Below are 20718 nucleotides of genomic sequence, written 5' to 3' on the forward strand. Positions count from 1 at the left end.
AGAGATATTTATATTGATGAATATGTCATGTATATCTAATATTTTTTAAATTTTAATGTCATGTTTTTTCTTCATTCCAGATGTGACACATGCTCTAACTCCGAAAAGTCACTGGAGCAGACATCTTGTGATGACGTGTTTCTTGACTGTCTCCCATCCCAGCACTCTGTTAGCCAGACTCTCTACAATGTTAACTTCCACCACAATCACATACCATCAGCGAACTTTGTTATTGTCAAAGACCTGGAATCGACTGGTTCATCCAGTGACTTTTCCTCCTCCTCCCCACTGTTGGGACCCTCTTCAGCACAGACATTTCCAGTTGATAAAAACCACAGTGGAGTCAGTGACAATGAAATATTACCCATCACTCCACCACCAAGACCGCCTAAACCAAACCATTTTCCTGAAGCTAGACCTGAGGTGATTTCCAGTGGAATTATCCAGAATGGACATTGTTTATCTGGAATGGTGCCCAGAAGAATTTCACTATCCAGTCTGGACAATGTTAGAAACTGGAAAGGTAAACATAGTATTTTATGTGCAAAATGGATAATCGAGTGGTTTTCTTAAATGGCCTGTGAAGACCGGCACTGCACTTATGCTTCCCCATGAATCTACAAATACAGGAGTGTGGAAATAACAGCACTGTTGTGTCTTCATGGAAAAATGATTATTCTTTCTATTATTTCACTTTTCTATAACCGTCCAAAGAGTCTGACACATGTACAGGGATACACACTCTAGGTTAAAGGGTTATCAGACATTTGTGGCATATCCAAAGGACATGAACATTAAATGACTGCTATGTAGGAGTACCCTAAATACAGTATAGAGTAGGAGACTAAACAGACTCTCCAATGAAGTACTGTATATGGGAAGTGCAGAAACTAAATACGCTTGCAGAGTAATGTTTTTTTGGTTTCATTATGTCTGCTGTATTAAAGGGTAGGATTAATAAGATAGCCTATTATATAACCAATTGTTTCTTTTCTCTATTGTGTTCACCTACTGTGCATGCCATAAATTATCCGGTTAGGTAAAATATATATTGAATCATCCCCCTCCTGGAAACTTAGGACCCTATTACATGTAGCGATAATCATCCAAATCAGGTCGATATTGCTCCATGTAATAAAGACAGCGATCTGCGAAGACAGCGAAGAGCCAATCGTCAGCTGTTCGTTGCTTTTTGGCAAGTTCAAAAATCATCGGCAGCCGGGTGCACAACGCTGCATGTAATAGGTAGCGTGGACGACTTCTGATGGTAGCGTATATAAAATATTAATGAGATGTACTTACCTGTCCAGGCTGCCCTGGTGTTCTCCTGCCTTTTTTCTGTGATTCTCCGCTCACTGCAGAGTCCTCCTTATTTCTGAAGTGATAGGTCGCTCAGCCATTCACTGGCTGCTGGACCAAATTGTGAATTACAGCTGTTATAATCAGGGAATGTCATCGACGGACAAAGCTGGACTACACCAGGGGAATGTGGACAGGTAGTAAATTTTTATTATTTTAGACCAAAGCAAGGGCTACATGGATAGTGCTAACAATTTCTGTGCAGCCCTTCCTTCAGGGTAATTGAGCCGTGTAGGCTCTGTAAGCAAGTGCTGATCTCGCAACGCTCACTTTCCAACAACTGTAATACAGCCCTAACAATTTGTTCCATACTTGTTATTATCTTTTCAGTCTCCTTTCCCCAGTCCGGAGCCTGCTGCTTTCTACTGAAGACAAAGAAAACTGTGTGTGAGCTGTTCACTCCATCTCCCTGCCTTCTGGGATGGCTCATGTAAACAGTTTCCCTGGTCGGCTGTCTCTGCACTCTGTGATGCTGGGAGGGTTAATCTGTGGTCTAGTTGCTTATGACCTCACTGTGATTAACCTTCCTGGCCATACAGAGTGCAGAAACAGACGGCCAGGGATACTGTTTTCATATTAGAAGGGAGGAGAGAGTTCAGAGCAGAGAAGGAGAGAACAGCTCAGAGTTTTCTGTGTCTTCAGCACAAAGGAACAGGATCGGAATTGGAACGAATGTTAGTCTCCAGGAGGGGGTATGATTCAACATGTATTTTACCTTACTGGAATACCCATTTAAAATATGTGTACAGTTTTATTTAAATACTGTAATTAAGTATTGCTCATGTATAGTGCTGTGGATCAGTACCATCACAGATCCCTATAATATTGTTAGTTTCAGTCATTAGACCTGTTAATGGCTTGGGATTTGCAGCTGTAATATGGGTACACTATTGCTCCTGTATTATGCTTATGTGTTATCGGCTTTATGATTTTGAAAACTATCTCCAAACCCTTATATCACTTCCCTCATGTGACCCTGGTGCCTAACTTCAGTTGTGGATAGTGCATCCTAATCTTATTACTGTATGGTAACCCCTAAAGTATTGCATATTATTATTGCTCAGCAACATATACAGTATATGGCTATGTTCACACTATGTATATTTTCATAAAACTACGGCCGTTGTTGCACATTGCAACAATAGCCGTGATTATTACGGAAATAAACATTACCTTACCGTCTATGGGATGCCGGCCGGAGCAGCCGGGATCCCTAGTGGTGCCGCAAACAACCGACATGTCTGTTTTCTGCGGCCGCTATTCATTAAAGTGGAGTGCAGTGGGGAGTTCTGATGCAGGCACACATGGATGCGCTCGCATCAGAACTCTGCGGCGCAGTAATGGCCGGGATGATCATTTCTGAGACCGGACCAGGCCGGGTCACGGAACGGCTGGTCTCTTACATTGTAGGAACATAGCCTATATGTGTGAGTGTGTGTGTAATAAGCTACTGTTTTACCAATGCCTATATACATCTGTAAACCCGTAGGAATCAGTTTGACTTTTCAATTAGAGGTATGTTCACGCATTGTGGATTTGTTGGTGATTTGTCATGGATTTGACTCTCCTATTGACTTCAATAAGTCGAAATCTGCAACAAATCGGCTGCAAATCCACGACAAATCTGCATGTGTGCACATATCCTAAACATGATATCTTGTAATGTGTTCTGGCGAATCCCGGTTGGGAAATATCATTTTAGAAACAAAATTTGTCCATAGAGAATATGACACATTCTGTGACAGCTCCATACATCTGCATGGGGTGTGTATAAAGGTATATGAAATAACCCTATTCACATGTATGGAATGGATTTTTCTGCAACTAATCTGGCACCTATGCACAGTAGAGATTTACTACATGAACTCAGTTTAGTGGAAAAAAGAAATGACAAGCATGTTGTAACTGTTAGGCCACATGGACAAAATGGATTTTCTCACTTAATCTGTGCCGAAATCCCAGTGAAATCGGCTTCTAAACCACATCCCATTAACTTGAATAGGACTGCTGCATGGTTTATACAGTGGTGATTTTTCTGATGCAAATCATTAACACTGTTTCCACACAGATTTTGCACGGAAACTACATGGATTACCCAGGAGTGAGGATCCATGTAAAAATCTGAATATATGTGTTGCGTGCACAGGCCTCACACACATAGGGGGAGATTTATCAAACATGGTGTAAAGTGACACTGGCTCAGTTGCCCCTAGCAACCAATCAGATTCCACTTTTCATGAAAAATGAAAGGTAAAATCTGATTGGTTGCTAGGGGCAACTGAGTCAGTTTTACTCTACACCATGTTTGATAAATCTCCCCCATAGACTTTATTTATTTAGGTTAATGCAAATAACTGTTTTTTATAGAACAGGGGTAGGGAACCTTGGCTCTCCAGCTGTTGCAAAACTACAACTCCCATTATGCCTGGATAGCAAAAGCTAAGGCTTTGGCTGTCCATGCATGATGGGAGTTGTAGTTTTCCAACAGCTGAAGAGCCAAGGTTCCCTACCCCCATAATACAGTATGTACAGTATTTATTATCATTATAATGTGCATTGTGGCTTAGCTGAAAAGTTGTCCAAAAGCCACAATAGATTCATTTACTAAGATTATATGTAATAAAATAAACGTCTTCCTTTTAGGTGATGTAGAAGACGGCTCACTAAGAAGTAGAGATAAGAGACTCAGCTTAAATCTGGTTGGTATTTTACAATAATTCATTTACTTTAATTTTTAAATAACTTTTAATATTTAATGAACAGTTCTATAATGTCTAATATAGCCATGAGGGCTTCCTATCATCTATGTATTTCTTATATGTTTATTATTGTGTCTTCAGATCAGACTTCACATTGTATCTCATGATATTCTTATTTCATTATCTAAACAGCTGGTGAAAATCACACAATGCAATACTCAGAACTTATTGAATTCTTATGTGGGTAACTTTCTGTATCTAGTCGTCACTACAAAAGTCTCCATAGATAGAACATCATAATAGAGCACTTATAATATTGATATCGAAAAGAATAGTGGTAATGTATACTAAGAGAGTCACAATTCCAGCATCAGAAAAAAACAATATAGATGCTGATGACTATTCTAAACCAAATGGAGTCTCCTTGTGGGCGACTCTGGAATTACACATATGAGAAGTATGGCCATTCTAAGCACAGAGCAGTGATCTCCAGCCTGAGCTGTGATATTACCACAACTCTCAGCATGCTCTGACTGTTTAGGTTCTACACTCTACACATTATATGTCCTTTCTCTTTACAGTACAAGGTTAATAAGGTAGGATTTCATTATGCGACTGCAGAGTCTTTATCTTGTTTAACTGCTATATGATCTAACTTCCTATTTTCAGTGAATTCTGCAGTAAAGTTACCAGTTCTATGAGAAAAAAAACAGGACCTGGAAATAATTTAGAAGATAAAGGGGAATTCGCTGGAAATAGCTGCATAGCATTCTGGGCAGCTGTATTTCTGCTATATTATACATGACATATAACCATATTACCAACAACATGATAGAATACTTGTTTTGTTTCTTTCTTTTGTTACTGTCTCAAATGTAATATTTTCTTTATCTCCATTTGTGTTTTTAGCCAAGGTTTACACCACTTTACTCCTTCACATCAGACTGTTCAGAAGATAGTTATGTCCCCATGAACCCAAATGCCTCCCCACCAGTTTCTGAGTCAGACAGTAGCACAGATGGATATATACCAATGAGTCCTGTAACGGCAGCCTTCACCTTCCCCACGTCAGTCAACTCAAAGGTTACCAGTCCTTTGCCAGAGCTCCCAGTAGACCTGGAACCTCCTCCAGTAAATCGAGACCTTAAACCTCGCCGAAAGAGTAAGTCAGAATGTCTCATTGTATGTTTTTTGTTTTTTTTTTGTTTTTTTTTTTGGGGGGGGGGGTCATTTCAGAATCTCATGAAACATCTTTTTTGGTAGAAATATTCATACAGAACATCAGATGAGTAAAGCAGAAGCATCTTATGCTTATCCTCAAAACTTAACCTCAACATAGTACTAGGCATACTTACCACACCATTACATTTCATGTGCATGAAGCGGCAAACAATTTACTTGTGGTTCAAAGAAGTCTTAGCTTCCAAAAACAGATTTCACCTTGTTTGAGATTCATTGGACTTCTGACTTTATAAATAGAGAAAAGTGGGGAAAGTGCCACATTCAATGAGGTTGAGTGTATGATCCATTAAATATGGTGAAATCAAATAGACAGTATTTTATTAAGGGTAAATTCACACGGGCGGATCCTCCGGGAGTCTCACGCACGAAATCCGCAGCTAATCCGCAATACATGTATTAATAATAATAAGAATAATACATGTATTGCAGATTAGCTGTGGATTTTGTGCGTGAGACTCCCGGCGGATCCGCCCTTGTGAATTTACCCTAAATGTAGCTTTCATGGGTCACTTTTATCATATAATAAATTAACCAAAAAATCTGTGTGTCTATAGTGCGCCCACCACCCCTGGACCTGCGGAATCTTTCGACAATTCGAGAACATACTGCGGTGACCAGAACATGGACAGTGCCTTAGTGAGTCATTAGAAGTGTTATTGTGTGAATTGCTACTACTCTGCCTGCCTGCCTATCTATCATCTATCTATCATCTATCTATGTCCTATCTATCTATCTTTCTGAAAGAATAGATACACATTTGTTTGTACCTGCTGCAAGATTATTGCTGACCATCAGAGTTTAAAAATAAATACCCTGGTTTAAGGAAATAGTCAATCATAGTGAATAACATGTATTACAGGATAGTGGGTGTGTTTGATCGGGGGGGGGGGTGTTCAGGGGTGTCCAACCACTAAGTCCTCAATTATTTTAGGAACTGAGCAGCTGAGTGGAGGTACATTTGCTGCGTTCAGTCTTCGCCCATCACCAGCAGCTCCCATTGATAATAACTAAAATGGCTCTGTGCATCCCGCTGTTCCATTCTGACACGAGACCTGGGTCCTCTGTGGATAGGGAATTTGTAGTCTGAAATACCGCTTTAGGCTATGTTCACACTGCGTATGAATCCGTCCGTAGATCGGACGCCGCCGTACATGTGCGGCTGAAAGTACAGGCGTGGGAAAAATAGACATGTGGCCGGATGCGTACGCACCGCGAACATACGCCCGCAGTACAGTTATGCTTCCCTAGCTTGTTTCGAAGCGATCTGAGGCAGGTCATTTACTTGGAAATCTTCACTCAGCCCCGTAAACCACACAGAACCTTTTGGATCGAAAAATCAAGTTCAATTTGGCTGAAATAAGCACTTTGTACGGGATCGCATGGAAATCCACAGCCGTGAGTTTCAACATTTTCGTCCTCAAACAATGGTCTTGTTCATTTTTCACGGCGCCGTATACGATCTGGACGTAAGCTCATGCGTAGTGTGCATTGTGCGGGCGTATATCGTATTTTTTCAAGCGAACGCATCAACCTCAAAACTACGTGCATATATTCGCGGTTCGCACTACGGACTGATTCATACGCAGTGTGAACATAGCCTTAATATGTATACTAAAATTTGTTGATATACAATTTTCAAATTTGCCCATAAATATATGCCTCTTATTTGTTGTGAAGGCAGACAGTTACACAGGTCTCCCATTTCCTAGGAGAGGAGCCTGATAAGACAGAACCTGCAGATTCAATCTAAAACCAAACAAAAAGGGGTTAGGTATTCAGCCATGGGTGCCTTGAGGCCAAAGAAACAGTGTTTTAAATCCAGGACCTTTGAAGGCTTAAATATGTTTTATTATTTCTTTAAAAATCCATACTGAAGTTTGGATATTGTAGTCTCTGGTTGTTACTAGAGATAGGCGAACTTTGAGCATGCTTGTGTCCATCCGAACCAGAACGCTCTGCATTTGGTTACCGGTGAATAAAGAAGTAGGATGCAGCCCACAAATTCCTGGAAAATGTGGATACAGCCTATGGCTACGTTCACAGAATGTTTTTTTTAATGACAATAACAGTCGTTGTTCACATAGTGTATTGAACAACAGCCGTTGTTGAATACTGCTGTGGAAATATTTGACATGTCAAGTATTTCCGGCCGTTGTTTACAAACAGTGGCTACAAACAATTGACAGTTCACACGCTGTGTAGCTCTCAAGCCAGCCATAGTATGCATGGAAATCAATGGTGAATTGATTTTCAGGTACACCCATATTGCCGTCAGATTTCATTGGGCTTTAAATAATGTTTCTCCGGCTGATAATGCAGTATCGGGGCGGAGGAACATGTTAAACATCGGCTATTGTATTAACAGCGTGTATCCTTAGGGCAGCCTTAGGGCTGCATCCAACTTCTTCAGCCACTGGTAATTAAATGCAGAGCGTTCTGGTTCGGACAGACACAAGTGTGCTCGAGGTTCACTTACCTCTTTTTGTCACCAACATGTTTCAAACCCTTCTGATTCTTAGTCATGGTGTGATGCCCGTGAATAAAGAACAGAAGACTTCAAAACTAGACTAAATTGACAATGTTTCAAGCCTCCTGTTAGCCATTGAGGTTGCCATTTATCTTGTGGTAATGCACTTACTGTATTTATACCCTGCATTATTGCAAGTACTGAATGTACAGTACCAGTGTTGGACTGGCCCACCAGAGGACGGGAGAATCCTCCGGTGGGCCCCCAGCTTTAGAACCTGCACTAACACTGTAACTAACATGTAATTTGTCACTGGTTCTTCATTGGTGGGCCCCCAGGATCATTTCCTTTGGTGGGCCCAAGATACCTCAGTCCAACACTGTACAGTGCTGTGATACCCCCAAGCCGGTTTAGGCCAAAAAAGGTTGCACCACCCATCCCAGTGACATCTCTTCCGAAGGTGACTCCTGTTATTTCTTCCATTCTATTAAGCGACACTAATATTTATCATGTTTTAGTGCTTTGTAAACATCATATCATAGAACCTTGTGCGTCAGTTTTCAGCACAGCTGCAAACCTAAACATTGGCAGGAAAATGATCAGCTCAGTAAAACAGCCCCCAGTGTCTCGTAAAGCAAATATGACAAAGAGAAGAGAAATAGGCTAAGGTATGAATCAGACCCAGCCTTTGGATGAGAAGCAAATAAATATTACATGAGGACACAGCTGCTCGGCACATTCTAGACAGACATATCACGTCTGCCTTGTGCTGTAGCGGGCGGACAATCTCCACAAATTCATTGGTCTCAATGGCTGGGCAGTGTTTACCATCTACATGCCTGTCTGGATGAAGACTGACCCCTGCTTGCCAGAGCTCACCTCTCCGCCCTATTGTTATTCTTACAGAAGCAGCAAAAGAAGGCCATGTGTATGGGACATATGTGCTATGTCAGGAGTTGGCTGTGTTTCAGAGCATCTGTAACATGCTTGCCTGACCTCTTCCATGTTTTTCTTCCTAGCAATCGGACCAGCTTTATCTCCCCAGAAAGTGACTGCATTAGCTCAGCAAATATCTTTTCCAGTTCTGTCTCAGGAGAAGAGGAGGAGAGCTATATTCCTATGGTAAATGTCTTATGTCTGCTTCGGATCTGTTATATGCAGTAGTTAACAGTATAAGTATAAATATAATAAGCATAATAGTTAACAGCATAAGCATAATATAATACACAATGCATACATTTCCAGCAACATAGTTTAAAGGGGTTATCCAGCAAAAATATTTTTCTTTCAAATTAACTGGTTTCAGAAAGTTATGTAGATTTGTAATTTACTTTTATTTAAAATTCTCAAGTTTTCCCATACTTATCAGCGTCTGTAAGTCCTGCAGGAAGTGGCATTTTCTTTCCAGTCTGACACAGTGCTCTCTGCTGACACCTCTGTCCAAGACAGGAACTATCAAGGGCATGTTTTCTATGGGGATTTGCTACTGCTCTTCACAGTTCCTGACATGGACTGAGGTGACAGCACAGAGCAGGCTGAAAAGAAAATGCCACTTCCTGCAGGACGCACAGCAGCTGATAAGTATGGGAAGACTTGAGATTTTTAAATAGAAGTAAATTACAAATCTATATAACTTTCTGAAATCAGTTGATTTGAAGGGAGCCCTTTAAGCCTACTGTATGGCCCTTATTGAGTTTGAAGAGTTTCACAAGATTAGAAAAAAAAGACTCAGTGCCACTCTTGTCTATGGCCTGTGTATGGTACTGCAACTTAGGTTCAATACATTATCAGCACATTATGAGACCCAGCAAATAAAGAAGATTGGTAATTACTATAGTAAAACCTGGAATACAGCTTCAAACCATCATGACCACTATAGGCAGAAAGCTCAAAACAAAGTGGTCTCCACTTTTTGCCCTCTGCCCTTTATTCACAGTGTCAATGCACACAGTGGCAACCTGGTAAATGACATTATAATGCACATTATTGTAATACGGTTGAAGAATAAATACAGCCAATGATAAGAGTGCACAGTGATGTCACAGTAGTGGGATAATGTGCACAGTGATGTCATAGGGCAACAAAGTTCAATAACAAGGGTACTGTTGACAGTAATGGCACATTACAGTGATGTCACAGCTCAAAAATGCTGCATAAAGTAATGTCACAGTACAGGAATAATACACACAATGATGTCATGATAGGATCAAAATACAAAGCTTCTCATAGTGACATCACAGTTGAGGAAGAACATTTAAAGGGACTCTGTACCCACAATCTGACCCCCCCAAACCGCTTGTACCTTCGGATAGCTGCTTTTAATCCAAGACCTGTCCTGGGGTCTGTTCGGCAGATGATGCAGCTATTGTCCTAAAAAAATACTTTTAAACTGGCAGCCCCGTGCCCAACGGCCAGGGCTTAGATTGTGTATGCATTAGGCTTACACCACCCCTCCGTCCCTCCTCCGCACCCTCCTCATCATTAGGAATGCTCCAGGCAGATTGCCTCCTATTCATCAGTTGTGTGAATACTGAACATGGGCTGGATTGTTAAGGCACCTGTGCAATGTTCAGACAGGAGAAAATGTTCTAGGGGCATTCCTAATGATGATGAGGGTGGGGAGGAGGGATGGAGGGGTGGTGCAAAGTTAGGGCACAGATACTCCCGTTGGGCACAGGGCTGCGAGTTTAAAAGTTGTTTTTTAGGACAATAACTGAATCACCTGCCGAACGGACCCCAGGACAGATGTTGGATTAAAAGCAGCTATCTGAAGGTACAAGTCATTTCGGGGGGTCAGATTGTGGGTACTGAGTCACTTTAATGATGTCAGACAATGAATTCAGAGCACATATAGTCCTATAGCAGATGCTACGCTTGCTACTCTGGCAGGGATGCCATTGGCAGAGAAAAAAACAGTTCTGGTGATATATACGAGAAATACTAGGGAATTACCTAACAAGTATAGCAAGTGTAACAAGTTATACATTTGCCTGTAGCTTCCCTGCTTTGTTCTTGGAAGTCCCCACTTGTGATTCCAATAACATATGAGAAGTTGCTTGCAGCTAATATGGCCTTATGACAGCACTTTGCCAAACATGGTGAAGCCATCTGCATGTACATTTGATTTTCATTGAATATGCATACCATATAAATAAAATATATTTCTGTTATTCTTCTGTAATGGTTTCATTAGAATCCTGCTGCCTTAAGAATTCACCATCTGTCTGCCATAATTATAGCTTAGAACTCAAGATACTACGTTATGTCACAAGTAGCATTAACATACACATTTACATTCTCCTTGCTTCATGTAGAATCTTATGTTACTGGACCAATTCTTACAGATCAAAATGAGCTATTAGTACTTACTAATTGTACCATTGTATAATACAGTATACTAGCACGAAACATGCTATGTGCCAGTGTAAAAAATAGCATGTATAAAGATATAGAATCTAAAGCTTAGATGCAGATAGTACATTTATCAGTGTAATATGTTTGGCCAGACACCTTTAATATCCATTTCTTATGCTAGGTTTACACGGAGCCATAATTCGCCCAATCGATCGTTTAACGCTTTTGAAGCAACGATTTGGTTTTTATAACGATCAGCATTTAGAGGAATAAATTGTTAGAAACATTGTTATTGCATCGTTTTTAAGATCGCTTTAGCCCTTCTCACACATAGGGTGAACCTTTAAAAGACTGTTTACACAAAGCGATCTGCGAGTTTTTAGCGAACGACCAACGACGATTTGAGACCATGTTGAAAGACCACAATGAAAGATTTCTCGCTTGTCACTTGATCAGTCGCTGTGTTTACACGAGCCGATTATCACTCAAATGCGATTGTTATTGTGAAAATTCAAACGATAATCGTTCCGTAAATGCAATCGTAAATGCACCATTAGATCGCTCCAATCTCGCTAACCTTTGGCTTGGCAAAACATTAATGTGTTCTCTATGGGAAGAGGGGTGAGCCATTGCCAAACTCCTTTAACAGCAGTCTTTCTCTCTGAGATTTAAAAATCCAACATGTCTAACAGTTCTCTCTCCCCGACGTAATTTTTTACGGGAGGCCCCCTATACACATTGCAGTTCCCACCAAAGTTGGCGGGTTTGGCTAACTTTTCTCTTAAATGCATGAGCGGGTTAAAGGGTCACTACTTCTTACCATTCAACATAATACAGAACATAAGCATAGTGTTAAGTGTACCTGTCATTTACATGGACAAATGAGCATTCCTAGGAATGTCCATTGATCAATGTGCTCTAAAAGGGTGACAAGAACAGTCCAGCGATTGTCCCAGCAACATGATTGAGCAAATGAGCACCAATCACAGAGATCGGCACTTGCTTGCTGCTGACCTTTACTTATTATAAAATGTGGCGTAGCCACTAAAAAGGCAGACCAAGCCACTGCTACAGGGCCCGCAGGTCCCTGGCCCTTTAACTGTGAGCATTCATAATGAACAAAGTTAGCCATTGGCTTCCCGCCCTGCTAGTCTCTCTTGTGACTGGAGGCAGCATTGCACCTCCCGCCACAAGAGGCCCCCCGCCCTCCATGCACATACTTACCTTATTATTATATTATTATTTTCTGGCCTGGCGCAGCTCTTTGTGCTCAAGTGACGTATTTCATGCGCCAGGGAGCTGGAAGAACAAAGGAACACCTGTACCGGATTCATGGGGCAACATGAATCCTAGCTATGCCCCTGATTATAGATTTATTTCATAGGTAGCCAATAGGCCTCAATAGTATTTTATTTTTATTTTTTTTAATAGCCAATAACCCACAACAATGCTTCCTACCAAAGTCCATATCTGCACTATGAAATTGCTCTGTATGCTTACTTCGTAACATAAATTGTTATGAATCTCCCATATCCTGCCATTAAATGGTACCACGGTTCTTATGTGTTAAATCAGGCATATGTATCGTCTTGGTGTCCAATTGCAGTTTCTACCCATTTAGCTCCTATAACCTAATGACTGATGAAGCATCCATGTCCTTTTTATATCCTTTTATAAATAATGTGAAAATAATACTAGCTATTTTAAAGGGGTTTAAAGGGGTTAGCGCTACAAAAACATAGCCGCTTTCTTCCAGAGACAGCACCACTCTTGTCTCCAGTTTGGGGGCGTTTTTTGCCACTTCATTACATTAAAGTGAATGGAGCTTAATTGCAAACCGCACCTGAGACAAGAGTCGTGTTGTCTCTGGAAGTAAGTGGCCATGTTTGTGTAGCGCTGGATAACCCCTTTAACATTTCTTTGTATAAGATGACCATAAGCTGATCTTAAAGTGACCCTCTGCTTACTACTGTAATCTGTGCAGAAACCTGGCAATAAGCACAAATTACTGTATATGCCGGAGAGAATGCATTACTTTCAGTGCAGCTTGGAGGAGGGAGACCGCACTTGAGTAGATTATTAAATTACTGGATAACTAACTAGAACTTATATAATGAGGGTCACGTTGTACAGAGCTGCTGCCCTCCCACAATCCAGACACAGATTATAGAGAATGATGAGGTGAAGAGTCATGATAAAGGCATGGGAAAGAGAGCAATTTAAAAGTTACTTTATTATTAGGATTCTACTGCTTCTATTTCTGTAGGCCAGTACTTTGCATGCTGTGGCTATGTTCACACCTTGCAAGAAACCGGCCTCAGAAAAGATCATCCCGGCAGGTACTGCAGTACCGGCCGGATGATCTTTAGCGCCGCTTAGTTCTAAAGCGGGCGCATCCGTGCTCGCCCACATCAGAACTCTCCACTGCACACAATGGAGCCGCACGCTACATAGTGTGCACTGACAGGGTTTTCTGAGTAATTCAGGCGGAACTTTCCGCCTGTCTTAGTGTGGCATAGCTTGCCTATGGGAGAGCGTGCGCTCCTCCGCTGCCGCCGCCCTCCCTCAAAAGAGTGACGTGTCACATTCTTTGTGCGGAGAGTGGCGGCATCTGAGGAGCGCGTGCTCTCCCATAGACGAGCTATGACATGCTGAGACAGACCGAAGTTCCGCCCGAATTCCTCAGTGTGAACATACCCTAACTTAGAATTTCTTGATAGGAAATATAAATAAGCACAACCCCTGTAAACATGTTTTTCTTTCCTTGTACAGGAGCAGAGACAAGGGGTATCCCCCAGCAATGGGAGTTTCCCATGGCCTAGGAAGTTCAACCTTGACTATCTGGCATTAGACTTTAATTCTGCATCTCCATCTCCTGTACAAAAGGTAAGACATCTACAGTTATTGCTATATGAAAGCCTGTATGCACTGGGCCTATTGAACAATTAAGGGGTATTCTACCCATACCCACCCCGCCGCCCCCGCACACACACTTGTTCCTTTGTTCCATCTTTTTTGAAACTCTATTTATGTCGCCCTCCAAAACTACAATTCCCATCATGCCTGAACTTGACTGGCACAGCTTTTGTTGTCCAGGCATGATGGGAATTGTAGTTTTGCAACAGCTGTAGGTCCAAAGGTTCCCCATCCCCGCTCAAAAACATGGTAGATCACATTTTTGAGTCCTGCACACACAATGAACAGAACATAACGAACATTAGACTACATCTGGCCCATTGACGTCTACGAGCCCATCGACAATACATTGGCCTGTACGATGGTATCCTTTGATGACAGGATGCAAGCATACAGTCCGATGGAGGGTAAAAAACATTATTACTTAAAGTAATGTTCATATAACAGTGCTGAGAATGCCAATCCCAACGCAGACTGAGCTGGTGTGTATCACCATCACGAGGCTTTGGATAAGAATTTCAGTGGGCATGAAGTCTTTTTTTTTTTTGGCCAATTTCTAAATAAAACATTATGTTTCTTGGACATAATAGAAATATCGATTGTAATCGTTGTTCTTGTTACCCCAGAAACCTTTCCTGTCTGAAGAGCAGAGAGTGGACTATGTACAAGTGGATGAGAAGAAGACTCAAGCTCTGCAGAACACTAAACAGGAGTGGTCTGACGAGAGACAATCTAAAGTGTAAAGCCGTGCTCATGATGGTTTTTATGTTTTGCACTAGAAGATACATTTTATATAGCAGCTAAATGGACATTTTTATCATTTGCATTTCAAGCTGCAGGGGAAAACAGGAAAGCCAAGGGACAAACTCTATTTATTTCCCTATTAGACTGATATGGGAAAGTGCTGAGAGGTTTTCACTCACATCCATGCATCTAATGCAGGCACTGATTGTATACATGAACGTGTACTACAGGTAGCAGAATTTATACTGAGCACCTCAACAGTATAAAGGATGGAATGTACCTGAAGTATACACATTACCACTTCATGTTTGATAAGCCATATAAAATACAGCATATCATGTAACAATGCTCTTCCTACTGAGAGAAAGACTGATACTCCCATCACAAGGAGTTGTCTCATTCTCTCAGTTTTTATAGTGCACATTAGACCTCTTGGTTTTAGAATAGGTGCAATGGATTCCAAATGTTTTATATGTTTATATTAGCGGCACTGTAGTTTATGCACTGCACTCGATTTTTTTATTATTGTAATCTATTTTTATGTTCTCAATGAAACTTAGTGTCTAATTTAGGGGCTGAAAATTGCACCACTATGTTTAGCTATAGCACTGAAACTCTAAAAATGACCACGCAGGGGTTGTGTTTCTGAAAGTGACAATTGTGGTAAGCCTTAGCAGTGTCTGGTAAAGGGAACGAGGCTGGTTTTCAGAAAATATGTATAGGTGAGACCTTGCCATTGTTTATAAATTATTATTATTACTATTATTTATGCCTCTATTTCGGGCTATAGACATTGTGTTAGAAAAATGGAAGGTGTTGCACTCTTTTTGAGCATGCAAAACAAGGGATTACAGATAGGCTGTATACTTTGCATACTTGTTGCTTCTGACCTTAAGCAATGCTACTTTGAGTTCTTGTTTTTAGGTATGTTTGTGTCCTGCGGCGGGAAAGACAGTGGGCAGATTATATAAGTTTCATGGCCTCTTTCTTTATTAAAACCAGGACAATCATGACAGATTGTTGTGTAATCCCAATAACCAATAGCACAGATGTCATAACTACTCAAAAAGCAATGAGGGAATGAACACCAGTGCTAGTGTGAACAGAAACCTGATCCTGTATTTTGAAATATTTTTTTGTAAATGTGGCACTAAGCATTTCTGTGCACAATACTGTGCCTATCTGTAATCTCCATTGTTTTATGCTTTAAAAGTGACCCATTATTGAGTAGAATGCTGAATCCATATTATATCTAGAAGCACCTGTTTCATAGTTTCTTACCTTAGATGATAACAATCGGTGTTGACTTGACACTTGCTATGCTTTTACTGGTTTCATCCCCTTAAACTATTGCATAGTCTAAACTTGTCCATATGTGACATGTTCTTCATCTACAAATATAATTGCACATAAAGTCCATACACAGCTTGTGGCATCACAGAAAGCAATGAAGTATAAAAACTATTTACCATTGTGGTAGCTTCTACTCCTATAAAATGGATAACAAATAGAGATGAGCGAACCTCGAGCATGCTCGAGCCAATCCAAACCCGAACTTTCGGCATTTGATTAGCGGTGGCTGCTGAACTTGGATAAAGCCCTAAGGCTATGTGGAAAACATGGATATAGTCATTGGCTGTATCCATGTTTTCCAGACAACCTTAGAACTTTATCCAAGTTCAGCAGCCCCAGCTAATCAAATACCGAACGTTTGGGTTCGGATCGACCCGAACCCGAACCCGGTTCGCTCATCTCTACTAACAAAGAGAATAGAAGCTAGTGACATGATACTGGCATGCCGGTGGCGTGGTCCTTTTTTTTAACCACCGCTCGGTTCCTGTGCACACCGCCAGTGTATTCCTGAGCACCGGCCCGGCATGAAGCACTGGGGACGGGCCCGCCAGCCCCTAGGGTGATGAAACCCCCTCCCGTCTATGATGCAGTTCCATTATAATCAGTGGAGCTACGCCCATATGGTAAGGGCTTTGTCACACTGGGGGCGGTGGGCCCGCCTTCAGTGCTTCATGTCGGGCCAGTGCTTGGGAATAGACCAGCACTGTGCGCAGAAACTGGGCGGCGGTTCAAAAAACAGGACTGTGGCACCGGCATACTGGCCGGTGTAAAAAACCTAGTGGTACATTCTCTTTTTAAAAACTTTATTTAAGATGTTTAAATAATTTTTCCTAAACCGTTCTTTAAAAATAGGGAAGGAAAACACTGAAGTATGATAAGCATTAATACCTAAAGCAGCTGGTAAGTGTCAAAGACTGGCGTTAGTACAGTATTGCACGTTACTGAGGTACATTTGTAGGAGCGCAGATTCGGTCTATATATTTTATGTGTTCCCCACAACATTCTTGAGAAAAGGAAAGCAAACTGTTAGAGATGGAGGAGAAACTAAAAAGAGTGACCCACAGCCATTCTACACCAGACAGTACAGATCTTTGGCCACTTTTAGGAATTATTCATATATCTTAAAAGGGGTTTGTATAGGCTTACAAAAACATAGCTGCTTTATTCCTGTCCTTAGTTTGGATGTGGTTTTGCAGCTCAGTTCCATTGAAGTGAATTGTAATACCACACACAGCCTGGAGACATGGGTGGTGCTGTTTTTGCAAGCTAGAGGCTGTGCTTTTTCTAACCTAGGATAATCCCTTTAAAGCATTACATAAATAAAAGTATTACACTATCGGATTTAACATTAAAGTAGTATTCTCCACAGTAAAGGGGATGGCATGCTGACCAGTAGGGGTGTGACCACCGGGACCCCGCTGATCCCCAGTGATATCAGTACATATCTGTTTATTTCTTCTAGCTGCATCCTTAGGCACCAACGTAGTAATTATAATCAATTCCGCATTCATGAAGAGTAAAATGCAGTGTGCATTTATCTTATGTCCATACGTTTTCTTTCAGGTATTTTTACATTAAAAGTACCGTCATAAGCCTATTTATATCCTGCAGACCTGTCACTGATTTGAAGGGCTGGACCTCTGGTCCCTCAGGGTTTTAGAGACCTATTTTAAGGTAACAGATAGTAGTTGCCGCCTTTATTTCCTGAGATCATGAGACTTGCAGCTTGCACTATATAGGTGAGCCTAGCTGGGCTTTTTTTTTTTTTTTTTTTGTAGAACTTGTTTAGTGTGTTACGTATTCTGTTCAACACTCAGACCAGAAGAATTTTTTATGTGGTTACACTAGCTGTTTGTTTTCTGTTTGACAATGAAAGATAAAAAAAAAGCATTAAACAGGAACCCAGATATTCCTTTGTTTCTTGTTAGTAATTATGGAGGTGAGATCATTGTAGCTAAAAATCACTTCTAAACATAAGGGCTTTGCATATAATCTCCACAATTTAGAGTGCAGATGTGTCATCTCCATGAGCTTAGGACATTGAAATGTGGGACATATAAGTCCCAGGGGATCTAAAGTCTTAGGTCTTAAAATCATATACACTGTAACATTCATGTATACTAAGAGATTTAATTGCGACCTGAGAATCTTAAAAGAGAATTTTTCAATAGCTTTAAATCCCCTAAAGTACCACCACAGCCTTAGGCCGTGTTCACACATTGTACATTGGCCGTTATTTGACACAGCCGCTGCTCGCTGGTGATCTGAGCGGCAGCGCATTTCTCTCCCTGATGCTGTCCATTACAGTCTATAAAGCATATCAGTCTACTACAATGCCTTTGTATTGCTTCACTTGTATTGTCATAGGACAGTAGTGTATGAATTATGCAAAGCTGCACACAACCAGTTGCATTATTACATATCCAGTGTCCTCAGTAGAGTGGTTGCCTATACAACCAATCAGATTTAAGCTCCATTTTTGAAAATGAAAGAAGCAATCTAATTGGTTGTTGGTCTCCACAGTTCCTGCGCACAAGAAGTCTCCCGTATGAATACAGAATTGCACTCTATAATAGGACTAACACTGTGTTGTCACATTCCAACACTCCCCATGGCCCCCTCCCCAACCATTAATGAAACTAGTTGTATTTCTCACCCGAGATCCCTGTAAGGGAGACTACCGACAGTATCCAGTTGGTCACCGTCATCCTCATTATGGTGTGGAATGTGGAAAATGTATCTGAAGGTTTCAGAATTTATTGATGGAATTTTCACAGATCTCTTAATTCTGGAATGTGTTGTGGCCTCTTACACACTGGAAGTGGAGCTTTCACTTTTACACCAGGATACATAAATCATTGACTCTCCATTATTTGCTATTTTTAGCCCTTATACGTAAATATGAACAGTAGAAGTCTTTTTCTTAAAGGTCAAATCTAGAATTAGATTTTTTTTATTTTTTTTTACCAGTGCCACTAATTGTTGTCCAGGATTCCAAGATTCCCTAGGGCTGCATCCAACTTCTTCAGCCTCCAGTATTCAAATGCTGAGTTGTGCTCATCTCTAGTAAAGCTAATGGCACATCCATGTCACTGTTGCCCATACGGTGCCGTAGCAAAGGCATTAAATAGGTTTCAATTGAAAATGTCATCGCTGTCTCTACAATGTTAGGAATATCACAGTTCCTATAGGGAGCTAAACAAAACTATAACTGGATGATAAAAGATGTGGGTGTCAGTAAGGATATTTATGCTGGCCATACACTTAGATAGAACAGATAGATTACACATGCTAAAATCCAACTGCCTGATCATCCCCCTATATTATCTGTCAGGAAGCCACCATATGCATTAGACGGTCAACCAATCCTGCCAAAATCGGCAAGTTCAACCAACAATAGCTTAAGTAATAATAATGTGTTATGTTTGTACATACATTTCACAAAGTCATATTCCTTTTTCATAAAATTTCAACACACTATAAGGGCCGGTAGAATTGTGAAACAGTTTTTTTAATGTCTTATGAAATGTGATGGTACAACAGAGTGGTTGAGAGGTCGGTAACGGACAGATACTTCTCTGCAGTGTAGTCATGTATTATACCATGGCCTCTTTGCTGCAATATCCAAGCAATACTACTGTAATGGGTGATGTTGTAATGACAGTTGTTTGCTATAGGCAGTATCGTTCTAGTGATGTCAAATGTCAAATAAAGGGACCATTGTGAAGTTAAATAACAAGATTTTTTTTTATTTGCCAACTACTGAAAATGCGGGAATATTATATTTGCGTCTTAACTGGACTGGATTAAAGTTGAGTCTGGGTTTGTTAGAATAGTGAAAAATGTTACCATGGGATGCCAGATTAATGGAATTTTACAGCATTTACATCAATGCCTACTATACTCTACCTTAGTGTTTACTAAAATTTTAAACAGATTTCCAAAAGATGATAACAAAAGTAAAAGAATATGTATGAACAAATCTAAAAGACCAGACCTACACATTCTTGATGAAATCATCAGGCCGTCATTACATCCCTTATGTCTTATTACCACTGTGTGATCTTATTGGGATGGCCCCTGCTAGGTATAAGCAGGCTTAGGTGTGGCTTTTCACTACAAACTATCACTGCATATATCTTCTGTACCAGGACAGGACTCTTTCTAATACAGAATGTGTGCCTAAACCTGTAGCAGCAGATTGCTAAGACACATGGAAAAATCCTAGTGCCATTCTTAGCATGCTCTGCACTCGACCAAATGCTCTGGTGACAATCAGGGGCTATTAATAACAAACAAAAGTGCTATTAATGCACAGCGTGTGATCTAATACAGGAACCCGTATCAGAATACAGCACAGATCTCTGTCACAGCACTGGTGTTCATGATAAATGCATATAGGCTCTTCTGCTTTCTGCTGACTGACAATAAGGGCTATATTTATCTCAGATGGCATGCATCATAGTATAGGAGAGCTGCTTTATTATGTTACATATGTGGTCTGGACCAGATTGTGCTTACATTACAATTAAAAGGAACACAGCTTGTCCATTTCTGATGCAGAAAATATACATTTTTCTTACT

At 40.7% G+C, this 20718-nt stretch overlaps 1 protein-coding gene across 2 annotated transcripts in view; it reads left to right on the forward strand.

Annotated features, from left to right (window-relative positions):
• GAB3 (GRB2 associated binding protein 3) overlaps nt 1-16354 on the forward strand; it is a 115980-nt gene extending 99626 nt beyond the window's left edge. For both annotated transcript variants that reach the window (XM_069985801.1, XM_069985800.1), the window contains exons 4-10: nt 81-523; nt 4003-4058; nt 4968-5220; nt 5855-5936; nt 8787-8889; nt 13894-14007; nt 14664-16354. In XM_069985801.1, coding sequence (XP_069841902.1) covers nt 81-523; nt 4003-4058; nt 4968-5220; nt 5855-5936; nt 8787-8889; nt 13894-14007; nt 14664-14780 — 1168 coding nt within the window. In that variant the 3' untranslated portion in view covers nt 14781-16354. The remainder of the gene's footprint in view (nt 1-80; nt 524-4002; nt 4059-4967; nt 5221-5854; nt 5937-8786; nt 8890-13893; nt 14008-14663) is intronic.
• Nucleotides 16355-20718: the final 4364 nt, after the last annotated feature.

Source organism: Dendropsophus ebraccatus, chromosome 10 (genome assembly GCF_027789765.1).
Source record: "Dendropsophus ebraccatus isolate aDenEbr1 chromosome 10, aDenEbr1.pat, whole genome shotgun sequence".
NCBI classification, from domain to species: Eukaryota; Metazoa; Chordata; class Amphibia; order Anura; family Hylidae; genus Dendropsophus; species Dendropsophus ebraccatus.